This window comes from Saimiri boliviensis, chromosome 15 (assembly GCF_048565385.1).
Source record: "Saimiri boliviensis isolate mSaiBol1 chromosome 15, mSaiBol1.pri, whole genome shotgun sequence".
Taxonomy (NCBI): Eukaryota; Metazoa; Chordata; class Mammalia; order Primates; family Cebidae; genus Saimiri; species Saimiri boliviensis.
The window spans coordinates 18501544-18527693 of record NC_133463.1 but is presented as its reverse complement, the minus strand read 5'-3'; the positions used below and the strand labels follow the sequence as shown (position 1 = coordinate 18527693).

Sequence of the window (26150 nt, the reverse complement as noted above, 5' to 3'; positions counted from 1 at the left end):
CATGAAGAGTCACAGTACATTTGTCTGTGTGTGTCAACATATACAAATTCATTTAAAACCACCTTATATTTATTACATATTTGACTTTTCAGATTTCTTTCACTTTCTCATTTTATCTGGTCATCCAGCAACTTGAAAGGTGGTCAGGGCAGATAGGAAAACAGAGCCATAGAGAGATTAGCCATGTTATTCTCATATCACTTGGTCACAAGGCTAGTTAATGAAAGCTTAGATTAGAACTAGGTTTCTAAACTTTCAAACCAAGTCTCTGTCTACTTAATTATATAGAAAAAAAAATTCAGTAACTCAAGAGTTAGAGCAGAATTTTAATAACTTCAGAACTGTCAGAGCTATACCACTAATTCTCACAATATATATTTAGCAGCAATTGACTATAATTTGGTGGTGGGGGGAATAAGAAACAAGAAAAAAAAGGCATTTTATACAACATTATATAAAAACGTAACAAGATCTTGAAAATGCAATATTATATAAAGAAGTAAGAAAGACCTAGAAAAACAAACACTTTTGCTGCCATAGTAGTTTAGAAATAGCACATGGTTTCTACCACATAATAAATGTAAGAATCAAACAGGCAAATGCAGAGATGACCTCTGGGCTTAAATTGTGTAACATGCACGGAGCAGAGCAATTTCTGGTCACGGTAATTAATTTTAACATAAATGATGTGATACGCATCTTGGTGCAAATTTAGGCTATAGAGCAGGTGTCCCCAAACTTTTTACACAGGGGGTCAGTTCACTGTTCCTCAGACCATTGGAGGGCCACCACATACTATGCTTCTCTCACTGACCACCAATGAAAAAGGTGCCCCTTCCTGAAGTGCGGCGGGGGGCCGGATAAATGGCCTCAGGGGGCCACATGCGACCCATGGGCCATAGTTTGGGGACGCCTGCTATAGACTTTAGAGCTTTACCCTTTCTTGTGTTTTTTTTTTCCCTTAGTCTGGCTAATCTGACCCAGTTATAAAAAAATTATTGTATTAGAAAGTGATCAACATGCTGATGGGGGCTGCTTCAGGCTCAGGATTATTTTTCTGGATAATTTACATTTAACCAGGTTGCAGTTTTGTTTTGTTTTTAAGCCATTCTACAAATATACACAAAACCTGTCTCTTCATGGTTTTACTTACCAATTTTTAGTAAATGCCAATTTTTAATATTCCAAAAACATACCTTAAAATAATGTGATTTGTTTTTTTAAAATTTAATCATTCCTTTCTGCCTCTTTAAATATTTCTATAACTTTATTGAATATTGACAGGAAAGAGGTTCCACACACAAAAACTGTTAAGTTCTCATATATTTGAATGATGTTTATGGTAGCTATGAATACTGTGTATAGTTAAATGGAAGAAAAGTGTCTTCTGTTCTAGAATATTACTTTAGTCAGTTAAGAATCAGGTCTGCCTCACATAGAGGGCAGGTTCATAAAGCCTGTATAATTCCACTGTCCTACATCAGGCAAGGAGCATAAAATAACTCTTCAGGCCTTTATTCACCCAAATTGAATGTGTTTCATAAGAAATTCTACTCAGAGAGAAAGTCTGCATACTGAGAAAATTATATAGTAAGCATGTTTTCCTAACCCAAAAATAAAATACCAAGATGGAAAAGTTCACAGCACTTTATGCCCCACACGCTCCCCACGACCATCTGGAGACAAGATTGAACTGAGAGGAAGGACTATGGACTCTGTGGGCTCAGTATCAAGAGTCTGTGCAATAACTTCGAGATCCTTCTTTGATTAGCTGTGTTTTCTCATTTGCGTTTGTAGGCTGGAGGAAAACTGGAAAGTCCATATCTAAAAAGAAACAAAGCAAAGCAATAAACGCTCTCAGCATATTACAGTTCTTTTAATGGAAGCAAGTGATAGGTATTTTCATTGAAATTACAGTTCTTTTAATGAAGCAAGTGATAGGTATTTTTGTTAAAATCATGACTGGCAACTCAATTCATAAGATATCAATATACCTACCATTTTATGGACTTCAAAGGGAGGAGGCACTGTCTTTACTCTTCATTCAAGTTTTGTCAGTAATGGAATTACAAAACCAAAACACCAAACCCAGCTTTCACCTGGAGGGCACTTGCTGAACCTGGTGAACTTGAACTTTAGTTTTCACCATCTTGTGGGGATAGTGACAGAACCATCACATATAGTTGGCAGATTGGAAACTGAACATTATCAAAGGGCACCTTTCATGTAGATGACATGTATAACTACAAGAAAGGTGTAGTTTATATGAAAGATGCACCCTTGAATTATGTAGTGTACAATTGCATGACTGGTCCTTGTTGGGACAGGAGTCAAACTTGAGAGTATGCTTAGAGAGTGAGTCTAATAGAAATCTCCTTACATAAAGCTAGTGCCAAAAATGGTTATGCTTTCTCTAAAATCACCATATTTCTAAATCTACAAAGAGATTTGTTAGCCTTAAATTTGGGTGCTGAGTTGAGGAAGCTGCCCTAAAAATGTTTAATGGCAAGCCAATGAATACACAAGTTAACAGATCAAGTTTTCAGTACCTCTGTGTTCTAAGAAACCTCAAGATGGTAATTTAGTTTAAAGAGGTCCAGTGCAAGATGTGCTCTCAGGCACTTAGCAAAAGTCAATGACCTCACCTTCAACCTAGGCCTCAAAATATCACTATAAAATTGCAAGAAACATGAGCTCATAGTAAAAACAAACAGAGTTAGAGAAATAGGGGTGTGTGTGTGTGTGTGTGTGTGTGTGTGAGAGAGAGAGAGAGAGAGAGAGAGAGAGAGAGAGAGATTACATATACAAACAATGCATAGTAAGATCAAATATAAACAGCAGAAGGCCAAGTCTGACCCAGAAAGACTTCAAGAACTGCATTTATTTATCAGACACAGAATACAAACGAATTGCATTTTAAAAGTAATTAAATAATAGATCTTAAAATTATTTAAACAGAACTTCTAGAGATTAAAACATGGAAAAAACTTTCATGAATTGGTTTAACAGGTAAAGAAAGTAAAGTAGAAAACAGATTGGAAGAGATTATCCAAAATTTAACAGAGACAAAGAATAAATATAAAAGAGGTTAAAGGACATGATGGATAGAATTGTAAGGTCTAACATATCTAACATGACTTTCAGAAAGAAATTTTAAAAAGGAGAGATAATATTTGAAGATTTTATGGCTGAGACTATTCTAGAATTGATGAAAGGCACAAATCCATAGATCCAAGAATTAGCCAGGATAAATTGAAGAGAAACCCATATTTAAAGCACCTTATTCACATTGAAGAACAAAAGGTGAGGGTTTTAAAAGCAATCTTATTTCTCAATGGCAAATACGGAAGCTAAAACTATGGAGCTAAAAAAAAAAAATCGATGACGCTAAAACATATTGAAACTATATCTCCAATATACTGAAAGAAGATATGAATCTATGTTTGTTGACAAACCCTCTTAATAAGTTACATTTCTTTTTAAAAAGAGCATGATATAAAGATATTTTTAGATAGTAAAAACAAAAGTTTCTACCTGCAGACTCAATTTAAAAGATATAATTCAGGCTGAAAGAGTTATCAGATGAAAGAATTGAGCTGTAAAAAGAAATAATTGAAGAAAAAGCAAATATATGAGTAAAACCAAATAATTACTGAATATACAAAGCAATAATAAAAATTTGTGAGGCTTAAAATTGAGAAAAATCTAGAATATGAAATAATGTATAAGTCAGAAAGAAGATGATTAGGGTTAAAGTGCTACAAAACTCTTGTATTGTTCAAGAGGAGGGTAAAGATAAGAACTGGCTTTAAACTTTGACAAGTTAAATACATTTGATAAATTTTCAGGGTAATTCCGAAAGAACAAGAAAGAGAATATAATTTCCAAATCAGAGGACAGAAGGAAATCAAATAAGAAAAGACATTCTGACAATTTAAAAGAAAAAAAAAGAAACAGAAAAAACATGTCAACTTAAAGCAATGATAAGAAATTAACAGAAAGTAGATATATGTATATATCTAATCATGTGCCCAGCAGTGTTCTTAGCACTTTATTTATATTAGCTCACTCAATAGTTATAATGATGCTATGAGGGAGGGTTATTACTATAACCATTTTACAGATGAGAAAACTGGGGCACAGACTGTGTAACTAGGCCAAGGTTACACAGGTAGTAAGTAATAGAGCTGATATTCAAACCAAGGCAGTATTTCTCGGAGGTCTATTCTCTTCAAGACTACTTCTATATTGTCTCTCACATAAAGTAGGTTAATAGAAAAAGATCAAAGTACATTCTCTTGATGATAATAAATACCAATGGACATAATACTCTATTTAAAAGAAAAATATTGTTAGACTGAATTTTAAAAACCCAAGCTACCAAAAAATTAAAGATAAAAGTAGAGAGTAAAATGATGAAAACATATTTACCACACAAACATTAATGGGAAGAAAGCTAGTGTAAGTATATTTTAACAGACAAAATAAAATATAAGGGAAAAGCATTTCTGGAGCTAGAGGTAACTCCATAATAATCAAATGTTTAATTTACCAAGTAGCTATAAATATTCTAAACTTAAATACACTAATAACATAGCCTCAAAATCAAAATCATAAATCAAAAATCGAGAGAACTTTATAGAGAAATAGAAAAATTCATCATCACATTGGAAAATTTGACTGCTCTTTCAGCACCTTACTGATGAAATCAGCAAGGAAATCTTGAAGGATATGAAGAATTTGCAAAGGGCTATGTTACGGACTGAATTGCATCTCCCCCAAAATTCGTATATTGAAGTCTTAATTCCAAGTCCATTACAATGTGATCATATTTGGAGACAGAGTTTTTAAAGAGGTAATTGAGTCAGAAGGAGGTCACTAGAGTGAGCCCTAATTTAATAGGACTGGTGTCCTTATAAGAAGAGATTTGGACACAGAGGAAACACCATGTGAAATCACAGGGAGATGAACAGCTACAAAACAAGAAGAGAAGTCTCAGAAGAAACCAACCCTGCAACTTTGATCTTTGACTTCTGACCTCCAGAACTGTGAGAGAATAAATTTCTGTTGTTTAAACCCCCAGTCTGTAGTACTTGTTATGGCTGCCTTGGCAAATTAATACATACAATAAATTAGCTTTATTCAATAGACATGTATGGAACAATGAACCTAACAAATGCAGAATGTGTTGTTTTGAAGCAATGTGGAACATTTATAAAAATTGGCTAAGTTCCAGGCTGTACATCAAATCCTAAGACATTTCAAAGTGTTGGTATCATAGTGTTGACATTTTCTGATCACAAAGTGTGTCCAATTAGATAAAAACAACAAAAAGTAACCTAGAAATACCAAGATTAAAAATTAATTATATATGCAGGCCTAGCTTATAGATCAAAGAAAAGATCATAATAGAAATAAAAAAATATTTAGAACTCGGATGAGAACAAAATAACAACGTGTGTGTGTGTGTGTGTGTGTGTGTGTGTGTGTGTGTGTGTGAAGCTGAAGTATAACAAGAAAATTTAAAATTTATGGTCTTAAATTTTTAATATAAGAACAGAGGAAGGGCTGAAAATTAAGAAGTATATAAATTAAGAAGTTAGAAAATGAACAAAATAAACTGAGAAGAAAGAAAGAAAGAACTTAAGTGGAAACAAATCAACAAAACCAAAAATTGTTCATTTGAGAAGACTGTTAAGATTGTAAGACATCCAGTGAAAATGGTTTAAAAAGAAGAAAGAAAGCAGAAATGGCCAATCTAAGCAATAAAAAACAGAATAATTCTGCAGATACTATAGATATGTAAAGGATAAGAGGAAATGTTGAAGAAGAAACCACATTTTTTTTACAAATAAAAAAGGAAACTTAATTGGTCTATAAACATTAAATAAATTAAATGGATAGTTTAAAATTTGCAATTATACACTAGCCCAGAATGTTCTTCAAAATCCTGTAGAAAGAAACTCAATATTACAGAAACTCTCCAATAGAAGTAAAAAACAAAGAAATATTTTGTAATTTATTTCAGGAGCCATAATCTTGATAGAAAATACAGTAAAGAAAGTTTGGGATAGCAAAATTGTAGACCACTCTCACTCATTAGCATTGTTACAAACATCTAAAACAAAATATTGACCATCTCGTTTCATCAAATAATAAAATATTTAATACATGAAGACAACACTGAGTTTAATTATGTAAGGAGTGCAAGGTTGTTTTAATATTGGAAAACAAATTCCTATAATTAATCACATTAACACATCAAAGAAGAAAAATCATGACCATCTCAACTGATTAAGAAAAATATTTGGTCTGGGTGAGGTGGCTCACACCTGTAATCCCAGCACTTTGGGAGGCCGAGGCAGGTGGATCACAGGTCAGGAGTTTGAGACCAGTCTGGCCAATATAGTGAAACCCCGTCTCTACTAAAAATACAAATAATTAGCGTGGTGTGGTGGTGTGCATCCATAATCCCAGCAACTCAAGAGTCTGAGACAGGAGAATCTCATGAACCCTGGAGGCGGAGGTTGCAGTGAGCCGAGATCACACCGCTGCACTACAGTCTGGGCGACAATCTGAGACTCTGTCTCAAACAAACAAACAATCAAACAAAGAAAAAAATGATAAAATTTTACATCCATGATCAAATGAAGTTCTAACAAAATAGGAATAGAAGACAATTTTCTTAACCTGATCAAAAACCTACAGCAAACCTACTAATTACGATGCGTCCCTGAAAGTACCTTCTCTTCAACATTTTACTAGTAGTCTTGTCAAACACAGAAAGGCAAGAAAAAATGGGTTCACATACTTGGTGTGGTTTAAAAAAAAAAATGGTAAGAGATGAAAAGGAAGAATCAAAACTGTCACTAATCACAGTTGATACAAACAGTTATGTAGAAATCCTATACAGGTAAATAATTAAAAATAGCAAGAGAGTTTAGCTAGTTTCTTGGATTCAAAAATCAGTGTTTTAAAAAAAGTACATTTCTATATGTCAAAGAACAAGTAGAAAAAATACATGTATAATTGACTGATAAGAAAAATGGTAAAGTATTTAAGAATAAATGTAACTAAAGATATAGAAAATACATCCTTAGTGAAAGCCAATAAATGGTGAAATATACCATGTCACATATTAAAAAACTCAAATTCTTAAAGGTGTCAATTTTACCTGTTGATCTGTAGATTCACTGCAATTCTAACCAAGATCCTAAAAAGTTTTGCTTAGGGAATTCTTGTTAAAGAACTTGACAGACCCGATTTTGAGATTTATATAAGAAAGCAAAATGCTAAGGATATATGGCTGTCCTAAGTACAAGTGAGGAGGACTTGCTTAAACAGATATTAGGGATTGTTATAAATGGGCTTGGTATTGCATAAAATAAACACATGGACTAAAACAGAAAGCCCAGAAACTGCTCCATATATCTATTGAAACTTAATGTATATTAAAACCAAAATTAGAAATCAGTGTGCTGGAACAATTTGCTTTCTATCTGGAAAAAGATGAAATTGGAGTCCCACATCGTACCACATATAAAAATCAATTCCAGGTAATTAAACCCTTATATGTGAAAAGGCAAAACTATAAAACTTTGAAAATCTATATAGGAGACCATCTTTATATGTTTGAGGTAGTACAGGATTTTTTAATCAAAACACAGTAATCACTAAACATAAAGGCAAAGACTGGAGGTCTGTCCATATTAAGGTCATGAACTTTGTTTCATCAAAAGACGCCATAAAGAATAAAACACTGGCCAGGCGCTGTGACTCATGTCTGTAATCCTAGCACTTTGGGAGGCCAAGGAGGGTGGATTACCTGAAGTCAGCAGTTCAAGACCAGCCTGGCCAACATAGTGAAGCCCTGTCTCTACTAAAAACACACAAAAAAATTAGCCAGGTATGGTGGCGCACACCTGTAATCCCAGCTACTCGGGAGGCTGAGGAAGGAGAATTGCATGAATCTAGGAGGTGGAGGTTGCAGTGAGCCGAAATCGTGCCACTGTACTACAGCCTGTGCAGTGGAAGCAAGACTCCATCTCAAAAACAAACAAAAAACAAACACCAAGTCACAAACTGGGAGAATATGTTTTAAATAAACATAATCAATGAAGATCAATACCCAGAATATTTTAAAAATCAGTAAGGAAAAGGCAGATGATATAATTTTTAAACCTGCAAAAGATCTGAATGAGCATTTCATAGAAGGGGAAATTTAAATGAACAACTAAAATATGAAAAGATGTTCAACCTTACCAGTAATTAAGGAGATAAAAACCAGAACCACAATGGCACACCATTTCCCACCTGCCAGATTACCAGATTGTCACAACTTTACCATCAGGAACTCTTATTAACTGTTAGTGAAAATGTAAATTAGTGCAACAATTTTGCAGAACTACTTGGTGTTAGGTAGTAAGTTGTACAAGTGCATATCCTTTGACTAAGTAATTGCATCCTCTGTATATGCCTAGAAAAACTCCACCATTCATGCACCAGAAAATATGTGCAACAACATTCGTAACAGCACCATTTGTAATGGCAAAAAGTGGACTGTATTCAAATGTTTATTAGTGATAGAAGGGATAAATAAATTACGGGATGTTCTCTCAAAATATTATACAACAATGAATGAATGACAGCCACAATGTGAATGAATTTTGGAAGGATAACGTTGAATGGAGCACACATGGACATAAAATGGTAGTAACAGACACTTTGGGCTGCTAGAGTTGGGGAGGGGAGAAAGGGGCATGGGTTGAAAAACCACCTATTGGCTACTATGCTCACTACCTGGGTGATGGGACCTGTACCCCATACCTCAGCATCACACAATATACCCACGTAGCAAGCCTGTATATGTACCCCCAAATCAAAAATAAAAGTTGAAGTTATTTTTTAAATGAAAGGCTACACAGTAAAAATAAAGAAAGTTGAAGAAAAATAATTATTGTGTATAAATCTATTCACTTAAAGTTCAAAAAATAGAGAAAACCAAGCAGTATGCCATTAGGATTACAAATAAAGTTGTAATACTAAAAAGAATAGTAAGAACTGGTTACTCATGATTCAAGATCATTACTTCTGAGGAAGGAAGAGCAAACAAAGAGCTCTAAAGGTGGTGGTAATATTCTTTTTCTGAGAAAGGCCATATTTATTTGTATCTATTTAATATTGGAGATAAACAATAACAGGTAAAGGAGTTAGGTGAATTACCCCCAGAACCTCAGCCAGTAACTTAGAAAGCTGAGGCCTGAGTTGGGACAGACTCCACAGCCCTCTGTCCTAGCCCCTGGCATGGACTGCCCTCAAGTTAGCTGGTGTAAAAGGCTCAGTCGCCTTGGCCGGGTCCCCACTCTTCATGAATGCTGATGCCTTGCTTAGGCCTGTGATAGCCTCCACTCCCTGTGCTGCGTGAATTTGCAGAGAACAAAGGACTCTCCTTTCCTGAAAGAAAGCTGTTCAGTTTCTTTCTCTAGTCAAATCTTGGTCTACCCTCTCCTCTACTTTTTCCTCTATTTTTAAAATTGAGATACGATTCACATAACTTAAAATCAACCATTTTAAAGTAAGCAATTCAGTGGCATTAAGTACATACACAATTCATGTATGACTCACACTGTCTAATTGCAAAACATTTTTATCTCCCCAAAAGGAAACTCAGTCTCCATTAAACAGTTGCCCCCTATTCTTCCTGCCCCACAGGCACTGGCAACCACCAATCTACTTTCTGCCTCTGTGGATTTACCTACTCCAAATAGTTCATATAAATGGAATCATATGATGTTTGTCCTTTGGTGTCAACTTCTTCCATCTAGCGTGATCTTTCCAGGTTCATCCACATTGTAGCATCCACATGTATTAATACCTCATTCCTTTTTATGGCTGAATAATATTTCACCTCCCCTCTACATTTTTGCATTTTTCCCCACTTAGTCTCTCAAGTTCTTTTCTCCCTTTCCCAGGTAATCCTACCCACTCTTGCACTTCTCTAGCAAACTGTTGGGGATTCCAGCTACTGCCATTTATCAGGTTTCATTTTGATGGTCTGAACCTTTGTCTAAGCATATCTCAGTTTGGGTTTCTTTGCAAAAATAGTCATTGCACAACTTCTGCTTCATTCAATTACTTGATAAAACTATTCAATAGAACAGCCCAATACGACTCTACCTACCTTTCTTGGCGTACAGAGCACAATTCACCATCTTATCCACAAGAATATAGGGAGAGGCTGTGACAGTTCTTTGCTCGTACTAAGATAAGCTTGATACCTTCTAGAGTGCACTATCCCCAGAATCCTCTACCCCTCAACTCTGCCTCCTTCTTGAAGTCTTCGCTTTAAATGTCACTTCCCAGGAAAGTATCCTCAACCTTCATGCAGATGAGGCCCCCAAGTGCTCACTTTGACAGCCCCTGTGCTTCTGCTTTGGCAGGGTTATTGTGTCTGTAAATTAACTAGTTATTTGTGTGATTATTTACTTAATATTTGTCTCCCCATCTCCCCTGCTAGTTTGTAAGTTCCAAAATATCAGGAACTATGTCTTTATTTTCTCTAGCCCCTAGCATAGCATCAGACAAATATTAAGTGCTCAGTAAATGTTTTCTGTCGAAAGACTCTTAATAAACCCAACCAGTAAGTTTGCTCACTGAACCTTGACAGCCAAAAGTCAAATAAATCTTGGGATCCCTTTGAGCTGCTTTTTTGGGGAGCATTCAGAACTGACTCCCCTGTCCTACTGCTCTGGCCCAAGACCTTGATGCTGCTTGCTTGATATTTTCATATAAAGAAGAAGCAAAGCATTCTTGATGAGGTATAAGCATTGTTTTCCATGTGTTGTTTTTAGAAATGGATTCCTTTTAATTGGGGAAAATGGATAGGAGGAAGCTTGAGTGGGGAGTGTCAGAAGGATGAAGGATGAATTTAACCTCTTCCTTGGTGCCTTTTTCCTGGGCAGTAAGATATGATGAATACTAAATAGCAATGTAATAAATGTCTCAATATCTTGGCCAAGAGTGAGAGTCTAATTACAAGCCATATGGCCTCTTCATCTCAGTGGTTGTGAATGTATTTGGGTTTTATCCAGGTGAATGGCAAGAACAATTAAGCAGTCAACAGATTTTTCTATGCACTGAATCTCACATTTTTAGATCCAAGGTCAATAGTATAAAACTCTTCTTTTATTCTCCCTCCTTAAAAAAAAGGTGGGGGGGAATCATGACTCCACAATGTTTTCTTTTTAGGGTTTAGCTGGAAATTTTGGTCAGGTGTCATTCTATTGCCTTCAGCTTGGAAAAACCAAACTGAATTTAGCTCTTGTATTTTGGGTTTGCTTTAGCAGGGTGGTCAGAGATAACTGGTTCCAATTTGGGCTCTTGCTTCCCTACCTTGTCTCTCTCTCGCTCGCTCTTTCTTTCCTCCCATCACACACACAGACACACACATATGCATGCGTGAGCACACACACACTACATATACATACATTGTCCCACTAAACAAGACTCTCTCTCAAGATGCTCTGTAAAGCCCTCATAGTGGAATTCTGATTTCATTATGGCCTTCAGCTACTAGAGGAGTACAGGGTCTAAGTGGGCTAATTTTTAATATACCACCCAAAATTTCACAAAGTCAGAACTTCTAATTTGTGAACGTATAAAAGTAAGGGAAATAACTTTGTACCTATTACCTTTTACCTTTAAGGTTTCAAATTTTCAAAGACAACAAAACTGGGGAAGGGTTCCCCCAAGATGCTATCTGTCTTCCATTTGATCTTGATTGATTCATAAGAACAATAGAATGCCTCCGTGTTCCTGGGATCCCATTGGGAGCATATTTCTATTTTTAAGAAACACATGGGAATCTGCTTATAAGTCCCGTAGTTGCCAGTGAATACTGAAGATGCCACTGTTTGAACTCCCCCCACTTTACTTCTTAAAGGTAGAAGCTGGATTATACTCTGATAAAGTTTAAAGGGATATAAAAACACAAACAAATCTCTCCCCTCTGCTACCAAATCCCACCCTGTACCACCAGTACTGAACAGAAATTGGTGCCATTTTATACCATCAAAAGATACCTTAGACTTTAGCTAGAGTCAAGGAGTAGGCATGTTTGAATATGTACATAATAACAAGCATGCAAGAAAAAGTCTTAGATACATAATTAGAATTGTTAAAACTAACTTAAGGAAGGTGAAAACTATTTCTAACAGTTTTTTAAATGAGTCAATGGGTAAGAAAGGATTTAATATTTCAAATTTGGATTTCTATAAATTAAAATAGTTATAATGTCCTATAACATGTACTTAAAAGTGAAATTTGTGATGTTTGGTTACTGGTATGGTTTGGCTCTGTGTTCTCACCCAAATTTCATCTCAAATTGTAATCCCCAATTATGGAGGGAGGTGATTGGATCATGTAGACGGCTTCCCTCATGCTGTTCTCATGATAGTGAATGAGTTCTCATAAGATCTGATTAAGTTAAAACTGTGGCACTTCCCTTTCACTCACTCCTCCTGCCGCCTCGTGAAGAAACTACTTGCTTCTCCTTCACCTTTCTCCATGATTGTAAATTTCCTGAGGCCTCCCAAGCCATGCATAACTGGGAGATCAATTAAACCAGTCTCAGGTAGTATCTTTATAGCAGAGTGATAATAGATTAATACAGAAAATTGGTACAGGCAGAGTGGGGTACTACTATAAAGTTAACCTGAACATATGGAAGTGACTTTGGAACTGAGTAACAGGCAGAGGTTGGAACAGTTTGGAGGGCTCAGAAGAAGACAGGAAGATATGGGAAAGTTTGGAACTTTCTGGAGACTTGTTGAATGACTTGGACCAAAATGCTGATAGTGATATGGACAATGAAGTCAGGCTGAGGTGGTCTCAGATGGAGATGAGAAACTTATTGGGAACTGTAGCAAAGGCCACTCAGGCTATATTTTAGCAAAGAGACTGACAGAATTTTCCCCCTGTCCTAGAGATTTGTGGAACTTTGAACTTGAGAGAGATTATTTAGGGTATCTGATGGAAGAAATTTCTAAGCAGCACAGCATTCAAGAGGTGATCTGGCTAATTCTGAAAGCATTAGTTATATGTGTTCACAAAGAGATGATTTGAAATTGGAAATTATGTTTAAAAAGCAAGCAGAGCATAAGGTTTGGAAAATTTGCAGCCTGACTATATGGTAGAAAAGAAAAATCAATTTTCTGGGGAGGAATTCAAACCTGCTGCAGAAATTTGCGTAAGTAATGAGAAGCTGAATATTATTGGCCAAGACAATGGAGAAAATGTCTCCAGGGCTTGAACAGACCTTCACAAAAGGCCCTCCCATCACAGGCCTGCAGGCCTAGGAGGAAAAAAAATGGCTTCTTGGGCCAGGTCCAGGGCCTCACTGCTCTGTGCAGCTTCAAGATGTGATGCCCTGCATCCCAGCCACTCCAGCTCCAGATGAGGCCTAAAGGGGCAAGGTACAGCTGAGGCTATTGCTTCAGATGGTGCCTCAAACCTTTGGTGGCTTCCAAGTGGTATTGAGCCTGCAGGCATTCAGAAAACTAGAGTTGAACTTTGGGATCTTCCCTCTAGATTTCAGAGGATGTATGGAAATGCCTGGATGTTGGACAGAAGTCTGCTGCAAGGGTGAAGCCTTCATGGAGAAACTGCTAGGGCAGTGCAGAAAAAAAATGTGGGTTTGGAGGCCCCACACAGAGTCCCTACTGGGGCACTGCCTAGTGGAGCTGTGAGAAGAAGGTCCCCAACCTCCAGACCCCAGAAAGGTAGATCCATCAACAGCTTGCACCAAGAGCCTTGAAAACCCTCAGGCACTCAATACCAGCTGGGAGAAGCCACCACAGGGACTGTACCCTGCAGACCCACAGAGGCAGAGCTGCCCAAGGCTCCAGGAGCCCACCTATTACATCAACATGCCCTGGATATGAGACATAAAGTCAAAGGAGATTTTGGAGCATTAAGCGTTAATTACCTCCCATCTAGGATTCATATTTCAGAGGTGTGCCAGGCAGTTAGTAAAACAATTGCTATTTTTCTAGATTTTGTGAAACTTATGGTATTGTTAAGTATTTAAGCCTTGCAACTTGTGATTTCTTTTTCTCATTCTAAATAAATACTCACTTTCTGATCTAATCTTATGTCCTTTTTCTTAAAGAGGGTTGCCCAAATTGTGTAAATTTCAAGTCCCACAAAATCTGGATCCCTGCATAGGAGCTGCTAAATATTTAAAAATAAGATAAAGCTTTTCTTTTTGATTAAGAATTCTTAATAACACAGTCAAACAGAATCATGGTTCACTTTGTCCAGAATCTGACCTCTGTGATAAAATCGGTAGCTCTGGGGTGTCAGAGCTGACAACAGTGAGAGACATGTAGATTCATCACCAATCACCCAGCAGGGAGGAAACCTGGGTGGAATCTGGCACCTACTATGGATTTCTGTTCCAGAAAAGAAATCTTCCACAAAGAAGGTCTATTGAAATGACCTGGTGGAGCTTTTACCTAATTTAAAACAGGAAAGACTGTGAGCCTGTTCAGAGAAGTATGAAACACTGGATGGGGGATATCTAGGTTCAATTCACTTAGGTTTGGTTTTCCCACTCTAAAGGAAAAGTTCAGATAAGTAGGCCCAGTGGAGGATGATGAAGATACTCTCCTGTCTTGCTGTCTCTTCTGGTCCTCTGTCAGTGACTGAGTACTGGGCTGGGTTGATGGGTGTTATGGGAGTTCCCATGGTCTATGGGGCCAGCAACCCCTGACATGATCTTATAACAGTTTCTCTCCCTTACAAGAGCAGATGGGATTCAGATGCTAGGTTCATCATTCTGATGCAAGTTGTCAATGTCATGGACCTTTTCCTGAAGAGAAGAAGTTTCCATGCATATATTACTCCTTAACCCATTTATTTGTAATCCTGCTTGCTTGGTCTTTTTGGTATATATGCCCCCATTAAAAGATTAATTTGTCCTTTTGTATCTCAAATACAGCAAAAGAAAGTTATAATTCTATTTCACTGTGGGCCCACAATTTGGCTTCAAGGACAGTAATTAAAAAATGGTCAAAACACCCACTCTGTTTGCTGGACTGGCTACCTACAGGTCCCCACAGCAAGGGGTCCCAGGTTTCAAGAAAACCCCTTCTGTCTTCTCTGGGAATCTGTAAAATTCACATGATTGAAGACCCCTTCCTTTGAGCTGGAGTCAGGGTGGATAATACCTGGATATTACATAGCATTGCATTTCACAGGGAATAAATGGTGTGTGGACGCCTTCAACTAGTCTCTGATGCTTGATGACCTGGAATTTCTGTTTCAGTGTGATCAAAAGAATCAGAAAACTACAGTCCAGAAAACTACACTGTTCCTAATTTTAGCAGTTCTGACAAAAATGGACCACTGTCTAAATTATCAAGTAATTTTTTTATTTGACTGAGTAGATTTTTTGGGGATTCAGTGATAAAGTCTGTAATACAGGATAACTATGAGACAGAATAACAGGAGAGAATGACAAGAGGATCATAGCTGTAAGGTGAAGCAGGACAATGGCACATTTGACCCCAGCTTTTTTATACAAAGGCATTTCCCAGAGGACATAAAGTATTCCTGGTGCTGTGAATCCTGCGAGATCTCAGCACCAGGACATATGGAGGTGGGTTAACAAAACAAATAGTCACATTCTTCATGCTGGTTTGAGGCTACTCCTGAAAAAAGCTACATTTCAGGGAAAGAAGGACTTCTCTCTCCTAGTTCACCCAAATTCATAATCAAGTCATCAAAAAGAAGCAAAGTCAAGAGTTGGTGACTTTTTTTGATGCCCACCTTCTTCTATATCAACAAAGACCCTAAAGGAACCAGCTGAAATGCTTTTTCTGTGACAAGTTTCTACCTTGGTTCTCCTGCCCTGAGCATTCTCACCCAATCCTCCCTGAATCCAGTGCTCACTCTCTTGCAATGAGACCTGAATTGTTTTTGCTTTGTTTCATCATCAGCATATTTCATGATTTTCTTTCTTACGGCCTCAGACCCTGCTTTTCTCTATGCCTAGTAAAGGTATCTGTCTTTTTATTCTCCCCAGATGCTGTCCCAAAGCTGGCATTCTGTGAGGTTCCACCCATTTGGTTGTGAGAGCTCTCCTGCTTTAGTGATAGCTGGCCCCATGAGACCTGGTGCTTGCTCAGGCCTGTAAATGGACACCCACTACTTCTGCTTTCATCCTACTCCACCTTTTTCCATGTCGGACTTGATCTGCTCCTCCAGATCCTCTGGGGACACAAAGAAGTCCTCTTCTGGCACCGATGACTTGGACCGGCAACGTCCACAGCAGCAGTTGCAGCAGCAGCACAGGCAGCAGCAAAAATAGCAGCCTGTCAAGAGGCCGATGATAACAAACAGGGTCTAGGGAAACAGAGGCAGAACAAAATGAGGATGAGGGGTGATGGGGTGGGGGGAGAACCCCAGAAATCAAGTCTGCACCCAGGTGCCCCCAGAGACCTGAAGACTTCACAGTTCACCCCACAGGCCACTTCTTCACCCTCATCCTTACTCCACATACAAACTATTTCATTTCCTTGGAAACCAATTTCCTGGTAAAGTTTGGCCTATAAATTAGACCCAGAAGAAATGACTTGTAGCTAAAGTAATTAAAGCATGGCATTTCTTTTTTTATTCTTAAGCTATATAGTGATCTTTATTAAGAGCAGAGCAAGGAAGGACAAAAACCAAAAAACCAACCAACAAAACCTCTAGAGCTAGCAAGGGGCGCTGAATCATTCTCACCAGAATGGTAAAGAATGAGTTGTCTGATACCTCCGCCTCCTACACTCACATTCCTGCTGGTCACCAAATCCTGGAGAGGTCTCTCCTCAGGCATCTTGTATCCTCCTTCATGCCTCTATCCTGGCCAGCCAGGCTTCAGAATTGACCTTTACTATGTCTTGTCTGGATACTCCAGCAGCCTCCCAATTGGCCTCCCTGCCTCGCCTCTTGCCTCCCTTAAATCCATGCCGCACATTGCTGATGGAGTGAACTTTCTGAAATACACGTTCTCTTGAACCCATGCTATGGCTTTCCTGCCTCTCAGATATAGCCAAGTTCCTTATGATGGGGATCCGGCTCTGCCAATGCTTCCCTGCACCACCAGCACAGCCCTGTTCTTGCCTTTCCTTCCCTTATAGCTCTGCTCTCCCTATCCAATACAGGCATTCATCTGCCGGGACGTCCAACTCCCAATTCCCCAGTCACATAACAAAACACCCACCTGGTGGGTAAGACTCATCTTAAAGATCCCTTCTATGACATCTTTCCTTATCCTGCCCAAAACAATGACTCCCTCCTTTGTGCTCAGTTGCATTTCATGCAGACTTCTACTTTGCTGCTTTCTTTAAGTGATATTTTTAGAACAATCATCAGTTTGTAGGTCTGTTTCATTGTATTAGACTCTGAGCTTCCTGCAAGCTGGCACTGTCAGCTAGATAGCTAGTCATCTTTCAGTTCCTCCTACTTAAGGATTTAGTACCTGGTATGTGGTAGATGCTTATAAAATACCAGCTGAATTAATGATTGTATGAAGTAATAAATAAACAAATGATTTGCTCTACCTGGTGAACAGCAGCAGGATTTCCCCAAAAACATAAAAGGTTTGCTCGCTAAGTTTCTTATAGCTAAAGATTAAAAGAACTCTTGATTCTCCCAATCTGGTTATAAAAAGTCCATTTTTTGTGAATTGAGAAAAATCAATTTATAATTTTATCAAAAATATGTAAATTGAAATAGAAAAAAGGGTTTATACATCTTTAATTGAAACACAGATTTTTATCTAATTAAGGGAGCCAGAGGGATAAAGAGGACCTGTGTGCCTGTGTACTTCTTCAATAACTTAAGGTAGAAATCTTTGATGCTGACGACCCTCATCTGCCCCACTCCTGCTTCCTAGCCCTGGACTTCGTCTCTGACCCTCGCTCCATGTGTGGGGTGGAGCCTCTGATGGCTCGGAGTAGGGGAGTTTCAGTCACATACTCAAACATATAATCTCTTCTCTATGGAAAATTTACATTTTCATAGTCTTAGGTAAATTGCTCTGAAAACAACTGCAACACCCTCTGTCTCACTGTCTCCATGCCCTCCCACGCGGTGTTCTTGAGCCATTGCCCCAAACTCCTCCCTTCTTTAGCTATTTTTGTCCTTTTTGTTTTTTACTTTGCAATTCCCATATTGTTTCCTTCTCTGAACTTTTTCTTTTCATTCATATACTGTTTTGTTCTTTAATTATTCTAACCTGATTGTTTGCCTTCTGTGAAAATAACCTTGCTTTGGCTGGTGCAGAGGCTCATTCCTATAATCCCAACACTTTGGGAGACTGAAGTGGGTGGATCACCTGAGGTCAGGAGTTTGAGACCAGCCTGGCCAACATGGAGAAACTCCATCTTTAGTAAAAATACAAAATTAGCCGGTTATGGTGGTACATGCCTGTAATCCCAGCTACTCGGGAGGCTGAGGCAGGAGAATCGCTTGAACCCGGGAGGTAGAGATTGTGGTGAGCCGAGATTGTGCCATTGCACTCCAGCTTGGGCAACAAAAGTGAAACTCCATCTCAAAAAAAAAAGAAAGAAAGAAAGAAAGAAAACCTTGCTTTATCTCTTACAGCACTTAGCACAGTACTAGGCACAAGTAGTTGTCTAATATTTTCATAAATACGTATCTTTTAGGTACATGGATTCATTCATGTAGTGTGTATTTAACACATGATTGCTACATGCAGGGCCACTCTGATGGATGCCATGAAACTGGGCTTTGGCACAAGGAGAAGGAAAAGATATTTTTTTGTGTGGCCTTATGTTTAAAGAACCACACCAGAAATTATTTTGTTTATATCTCACACTACTGGGCAGATTGTGCTTGTCCATATGAATTTTGATCAATTTTGTCCCCTTCCTGGGCAAGGAAATTTATTATCATGTTTATGCAGGCAGGCCCTGATGTGCAATCAGGTGGTTGTGTGTAATTATCTGGACTTGCCTCTGCAGTATCTTCCCATGGAAATAGTGTCATGCCTGGAGGTTGGGTTCCCACGCAAACTCACAGAAGCTTGTACTGTTCACTGTCCTATGAACGTTCAATCTATTGACATAAATAACATTGCCAGTGTGTACACTCGCATTCCAAGTTCCAGATCTGCTTGACAGGAACTTCTGTCTCCCCCAGTCTTTAGCAATAGAGAAAGGGGTTTCAAATGGGAATTCCAGGCATCCCTGAGAAAAGGAACTCTGAGGATTATAGCAAGCAAATGAGGCTAGGTTGCAAGACTCCTTTTGCAGGCTGATGTACAAAAACATATTCTCTCTCTTCCTGCATAAGTAAAACTCAATTTAGCCAGATTTAGTGGAAGAAAATAGCAATCAGATACTATGAGCATGAAACCTGCCTTTTTAGATATTTAATAATCATTATTGTGTATTGAAACTTACATGAATGTGAACTGTCCACAAAATATGTTGATGGACTACACGCATGACCCGTGTGTAAATATACTTTTATCAGAAGACAAGGACATTAATATTCACAAACAAAAACTATCATCAAACTTATATGTTCTAGAGATCCCTGGGAAACCAAACAAAATTTACCACACAAAAGTCAATTCTGATTGCACTAAGTTCTTAAAAATGTCACCTTTTGCTTGACTAGATATCCATTTTGCTCTCTGTCCCCATCTCTGCTTCTCCAGTTCCCTGTCCTCCAATAGTAAATTCTTACCTTTTCCCCCTCATTTCCTTCCCCTCTACCTCACAGCAGGCTCCATGTGAGTCTCTGACATAATTACCACTCATTCTCCCCAGTATTGTGTTTGCTGATGTAGCCTATGCTATAGATAGCAAAGGACATGGCTAAATTTGCCCCATAATAATTTATTAAGCAGTTGTCACACTAATAAATTATTTTTGGTTTTGAGCAATGACTCAGTCCTTAATTAGTCATTATAAAGAATTAATCTGAAGCTCCAAATTCAAATATAATTAATGTATAGAAGTATTTTAAATCATGTTGTATCTTACAATTATTTGATGAGCTAAACCAGAAATGATCCTAAATAATAGCTTTCAGTGGAAGCACTATCTCCTCTTGCTTACCAGAGTTTAATAACAGGAAGGTTATACTTCCTTTGAAATGGAATCTAAAAGAGTGATTAATATCATGGTCTTACAAGAGATTGTTTGTGAAGAAAGGAAATTCAGATTCACCTTTGCCCACCAGCTCGACAGCGTGAAATAGGTGTTAACATTTTCGTCTCCAAACTGCTCAGCCACGTAGAGTCCCAGCGATCCGTACTTGTCGTATATGCTTCTCTTTGAGGCATCGGTAAGTATTGCGTGGGCATTGTTGATTTCTTTAAACTTCTCAGTAGCAGCTGGATCATCTGGATTCTTGTCTGGATGGTGTTTCAGGGCCAGTTTTCTTTAAAATAAAGGGAAAACAAGGAAACTGTGTTATTTGACAAGAATGAACGATGTCCTTTTAGAAAAGCACTGTTCATTTGTACATTATTCATGCAAATACTGTGAAATGGTAAGTTTCAGACTAGTGATAAACTAATAAGTACATTTTCACTAAACGGTGTCTCTTGTTTCGAATGCACAGGCACAATAGTACTATTTCTCCTCTCACATTTCCGGAAGAATTTTCAGTATCTGCATGATTGTTGAGTCTGAGAAATATTTGTCGCTGGCAAATATGCAAAGTTTCTTTTTACCGAGAAGCTATCAGTAGCCCACCCCTACAGACCTTTAAGAGCAACAGGACCAGTTTACATCATACTTTCTTTTAGTACCAGAAGAACTTTCCAGAATTAACAGAACGTCACAACATATATTCTAAAAGTTCAACTCAGCTATCAAAAAAGTCTCTCTTGAACAAAATTATATTTTGTTAACCCTTCGTTAATCTTCCACAAATCCTAACTCTCTCTTGGTTTTTCTGAGCAAATACTGTGACTTCCTTTGTATTCAAATATATATTTGGTCTCTTTCCAAATAGACCTTTCCGCTTACTAATCTACAGAAATTTACCTGTGGGCATAAGGCCTTCTCCTCTGTGGATCAGAAATCAGTTCCTGAGGGACTTTGCTAGAAATTCCACCTGGCTCATCTCCCTCATAGGTCTATGTAGGAACACACCTTAAGCTTTTGTTTATTGTATCAGTTTAAATCAAATTGTTTCATTTTAAAACAGTAATGTAAGTCCAGAAGTAAAGCAGAAGAGTAAGTATACCTTATAAATCAATCTACATGATAAATGGAACAAATCACATCTATTTTAGGAACTAAAGTATTAATGATTAGGAAGTAGATGAAAATTTAAGGAGCTCAGCATCAGGATGCTTTAAATCACCAAAATTTTTAAAAGCTGTTGCCCAGGCTGGAGTGACACAGTCTTGGCGAAAAAAAAAAAAAAAAAAAAAAAAAAAGGAAGTAAGAGATCTCTGGCAAATACACACATTTTCTTGTTTCTAGTGTGGCTTCCTGTCATTTTTTTAAGCAGCTTGGATCTTTGTCAACTCACAAGGGCAGATGCACTCAATCCATTTATCACACTGCTAACAATGGAGTTGGCCAATTTGGAGAGCTGGAACACCTCCACTTGTAACACATCCAATTCCTGGTCATCAGCAACATTTTGATTCCTCTTGGCAGATACTCTTGGCTCCAAGGAATCCTCGGGAAACATGGTGAGCAGAGACAGCTGCCAACATTCCACAACTGTTGAGGAGGTGGTCGTGCAATGTCTCACCCTCTTGCGTGTTGTCCATAGGCGCCTATTCTATTTAAACAACTATGGAATGTAGGGTGTGTCTGGAGTATGTTTAAAGGAAGTGTTTGGAGTATGTTTAAATAGAGTAGGCACCTATGCGTTGTTAAAGTATCTGTTGTCATTTCTACTTTGATACTTAAAGTGACATAATATTCAACCAGAATGTGAGTCTTTAACTCTAAATGTCCCTACACTCTTGGTCACCTGTCAATGTGGTATGGCTGTAGCTAATATTAGAAATAGCATTCAATGCCTCTAATTTTCTCTTCAAAATCTAATGACAGCTTTCAACTAAAATGCATAGTGAATTTAATTAGTGGCAGATAAGATAAACGTGTGGTTTATAGCTGTAATTATCTAAAGCCCTCAAGATCTTCCTATTTGGAGGCAGTGGCATAATTCTAAGAGTTGCAATGTTTTGCTCCATTCTCTTCCTTGCCCTATCTAACACTTTAAGATGCTATCAAACTACTACTGCTACCTACCATTCTCTACCAGTCTCTGAATCACCTGAGGTCCGATTCTGACCATGATGTCCCAGCTCTTAAAATATTTTCATGTTTATCAATCTCGTGGTTTGTATGAGGCTGTCATGTATACCGTTTGGATATTCTCTAAATGAATTTTAGTCTTTTACAAGTTTTTAGTTTGGTTTTTAAAGTTAATTAGTGGTATTTTTAAAATGCATATTCTTGACATGAATTATCTGTCAGTTATATGTATCACATATATCTTCTCCCATTCTGGAGCTTTCTTGTTGTATTACTTTATGATATTTCTTGGTGAACAGAAATTCCTTATTTTAATTTACCTGAATTAACCAATCTGTTCCTCAATTCAGGAAGATATTTTTCTATAAACTCTCTATAACTCTAAAATCTTTTTAGTTTTTCCCTTTATATGGAAATCTATGGCCCATTTATACCCTGACATTGTAATGTGGTGGAGGGCAGGTGTCCAATCTCACTTATTTTATATAGATATTCCACTTTTGTAGCACCATTTATTAGGAAAAGAAAATCCTTTCCTTGGATTTCTGGGATCTGTATTTTGCTCCATTGGTCAATTTGGTTATTTCTGGACCAATAACACTCTTACACATGATGGCTTAAAATATGTCTTCATATCTTAAAGAGCAAATTCTTCCATATTGTTGTTCTTCAAGAGTTCTGTGGTTATTATGGGTCCTGTGCATGTCCACATGAATTATAAAATTAGTTTCTTAATTTACACACACACACACACACACACACACACATTCACGCAACCTATTGTGATTTTTATTGCGATTGCATTAACTCTACAGATTTAGAGATTGACGTGTATAATATGTCCACCTATTTAGATCTTTTTAAAGAATTTTAAAGTTTTATCATTTTTACCTCTATGTCCTATGTCTATTTTCTTGGATTTAGTCCTGGGAACTTAATTTTTTTGAGATTTTGACATATAAAAATTTTCCTAACTATTCATTGCAGATAAAAAGAATTTTTCTATTTTTATACTTAGGTTTGAAATAACTGTTGTATGTTGATTTTTTTTCATCCTTCTAATTTCCCAAGCTCATGTGAGAATTTTATTGAATTATAAATTCTTTTGGATTTTCTACATACACAATTATATAATCTCAAGTGATAATTGGATTTATTTTCTTTCAAATCCTTATATTATTTACATTTTTTCCTTATCACACTGCCCTGGCTAAGACTCCCAGTATGATGTCAAAAGTGGCTGTAATAGGCATCCTTCTTCTGAATTAACTAAGAGTGAATGAATGTTGAATTTTATCAAATGTTATTTCTGCACCTATAGAGAAGATATGTTGTTTCTCTTTTGGTCTGTTAATGCAATTGACTGAGTTTTTAAATGTTAGATGAAGCTTATGTTTCTGGGATAAACTCAAAATTTATTGCTGGATTTGGTTTTCTAATACATGAATTAAACTCTATAAATTTTTCTCTGAGTAATATTTTGACTGCATTTCACATCTTAATATGTAGCATTGAATTCTAGATCTTTTATAATTTTAATTATGGTTTGTTATTTTTAGCCATGAGTTATTTTAAATTATACCTCCTAATTTTCAAACATATGGAAAATATCCAGCTATTTAAAAATTTTTGCTCTGTAACGTAATTGCATTGCTGTTAGAGAACATATTTGGTATGACTGAAATCCTTTAAAATTTGAGTCTTGCCTTATGTCTTATTATTTTAATAAATGTTCCATGTGTGTTTAATAAATGTTCCTATTGGGTACTTTGTTTTTATAGTTTTTGATTTTGTTAATTGTTTTGTTCAAATATTCTATATCCTTCTATAAAATGGATATAGAAGATATCCATTTTATTGATCTGTCAAGCCAGGTGTGTTAAAACTTTCCACTATGACTGTAGGTTTGCAGAATTCTCCTTAAAGTTCTGTCAACTCTTTGCTTTGTATATTTTAGGCCATGTGTTTTAGGAGCCTATAAACTTATAACTGTTATATATTCTTGGTGGATCAAATTTTTATCATTACGAAGTATCCCTCTTTATCTGTAGTAATGCTTTCTGTCTTCACTTTAATTTTAATCAAGCTATACAGCTTTCTTTTGATAAGCATCTGCATAGCATCTTTGTCCCTCCTTTTATTTTCAAATTTTCTGTATTCTTAAATAGTAGATGTGTCTTTTGTAAAAACCATATGGTGTCAGTTTCTTATTCAGAATGACTTTTTTCTTTTAATTGAAGCATTTTGTCTATATTTATTTTTAATGGAATTACTGATATTTTTCAGGTTTCGTCATCATATTCTATTTGTCCCTTCTAAAATATACTCATATTTCTTTTCCCTTTCTTTTCCTGCCTTCTTGTTGGTTTAATTTCTCATTACTCTACTTTTTTCCCCTGTTGGTTTGAAAAATATATATTCTTTTATCATTGTTTTCAGGGTCCTTTGGAGATTTCAAAATCCTTGACTAATGTTAATGTACTTTTGTTTTCCTCCAAAATAACACAAAAATCTTGGGGCAAGGACACTGTTACTCCCTTCTCAACTTATGTGTTGTTGGTAGCATATACTTTAATTCTCTGAGTCGTTTAAGCTTTGAGTAATTATTCTTTCATGAAATTAGCATTTAAGGATATTTTATACAATTAATATTTGTATGTATGTATGCACATATTTACCATTTTTATTACTATTAGTTCTTTCCTACATCTCTGACCATCCATCTGAGATTATTTTCCTTCTGTCTATAAACATTCTTAGTACCTCCTTTAAGTGAAAAATCCACTGGGGATTAATTCACAGTTTTCTTTAAAAAAATTTAATATGACTTTATGTCACCTCAATTTTGAAAAACTTCCTGGATGTAGAATTTTAGGTTATCAGTTATCTTCTTTCATCATTTTGAAGATTTTGGTCTACTGTCTTCTGGCTTATTCTATCTTGGTTGAAAAATCAGTTGTTAAGTCTAATTGTTGGGCTTTAAAAGCAATCTGTATTTTTCTCCTATGGTTGCTATAAAGGCTTTACAGCTTTAGATTTTAGAAGTTTTTCTGTGATGTTCCTGGGTATAGAGTTCTTTGTATTTATTTTGCTTGCTTTTATTGAGTATATGTGGTTTAATATCTTTCATGAACCTGGAAAATCGACATGTTGTTTTTTCAAATGGCTTTTCCCCATTATTTTTCTACTCTCCTTTTTAGACTCCACTTGCTTATATCTAAGTTAATGAATTTTCTATTTTTTAATCTTTTTCCATTTTTTTATAATTCTTTCTTGTTAATGAAACTTCTTTACTTTTATCTTAATAAATATTCTATTTTTAAAATCTTATTTCATTTTCCATCCTTTGTAATTCTTTCTTGCTATTTTCTTCCGACTTAGCTTCCAGTCAACTCTTGAACCTGGTAATCCTTACCTTTGGGTTTTTTACTTTGGTGGTTGTATTTTCTGTTGCAGAGTTTCTATTTCTTTTCTGAATCTGAAATATCCCTTTCCATAATTTTCAGGATTAAAAAAAAATTCTCAATCTCATATTTTATCTTCTTGGTTGTAAATAGTTATTTTAACATCTGTATCTGATCATTCAAATGGCTAAAATTCTCATGGTTCTGTTTCTGTTATCTCATTTCTGCTAAATCTTGTTCATATTGTCTTGATTTGTATGCTTATTCCTGTGACCAACATTAACATTGCATTAAAACATACTTAAGAAAGAATTTGAGGACTAAGAAGATTTTATCTTAAACCAGAAAGCATTTTTATTTCCTATTTTCAGATGCCTGGAGTCTTTGCAAAACTAAAATCATCTTTTAGTTTTTTTTTTAAACTAAAAATCAAGACTTTTTT

General features: G+C 36.6%; 1 protein-coding gene across 2 annotated transcripts in view; it reads right to left on the bottom strand.

The window, feature by feature from the left end:
- Positions 1 to 1614: 1614 nt before the first annotated feature.
- The window catches only part of DNAJC5B (DnaJ heat shock protein family (Hsp40) member C5 beta), a 108082-nt gene continuing 83546 nt past the window's right edge, over positions 1615 to 26150 (bottom strand). For both annotated transcript variants that reach the window (XM_074386627.1, XM_003935534.4), the window contains 3 exons: positions 20247 to 20460; positions 16233 to 16404; positions 1615 to 1824 (listed from right to left, as the gene is read on the bottom strand). In XM_074386627.1, the coding sequence (XP_074242728.1) occupies positions 1730 to 1824; positions 16233 to 16404; positions 20247 to 20460 (481 nt within the window). In that variant the 3' untranslated portion in view covers positions 1615 to 1729. The remainder of the gene's footprint in view (positions 1825 to 16232; positions 16405 to 20246; positions 20461 to 26150) is intronic.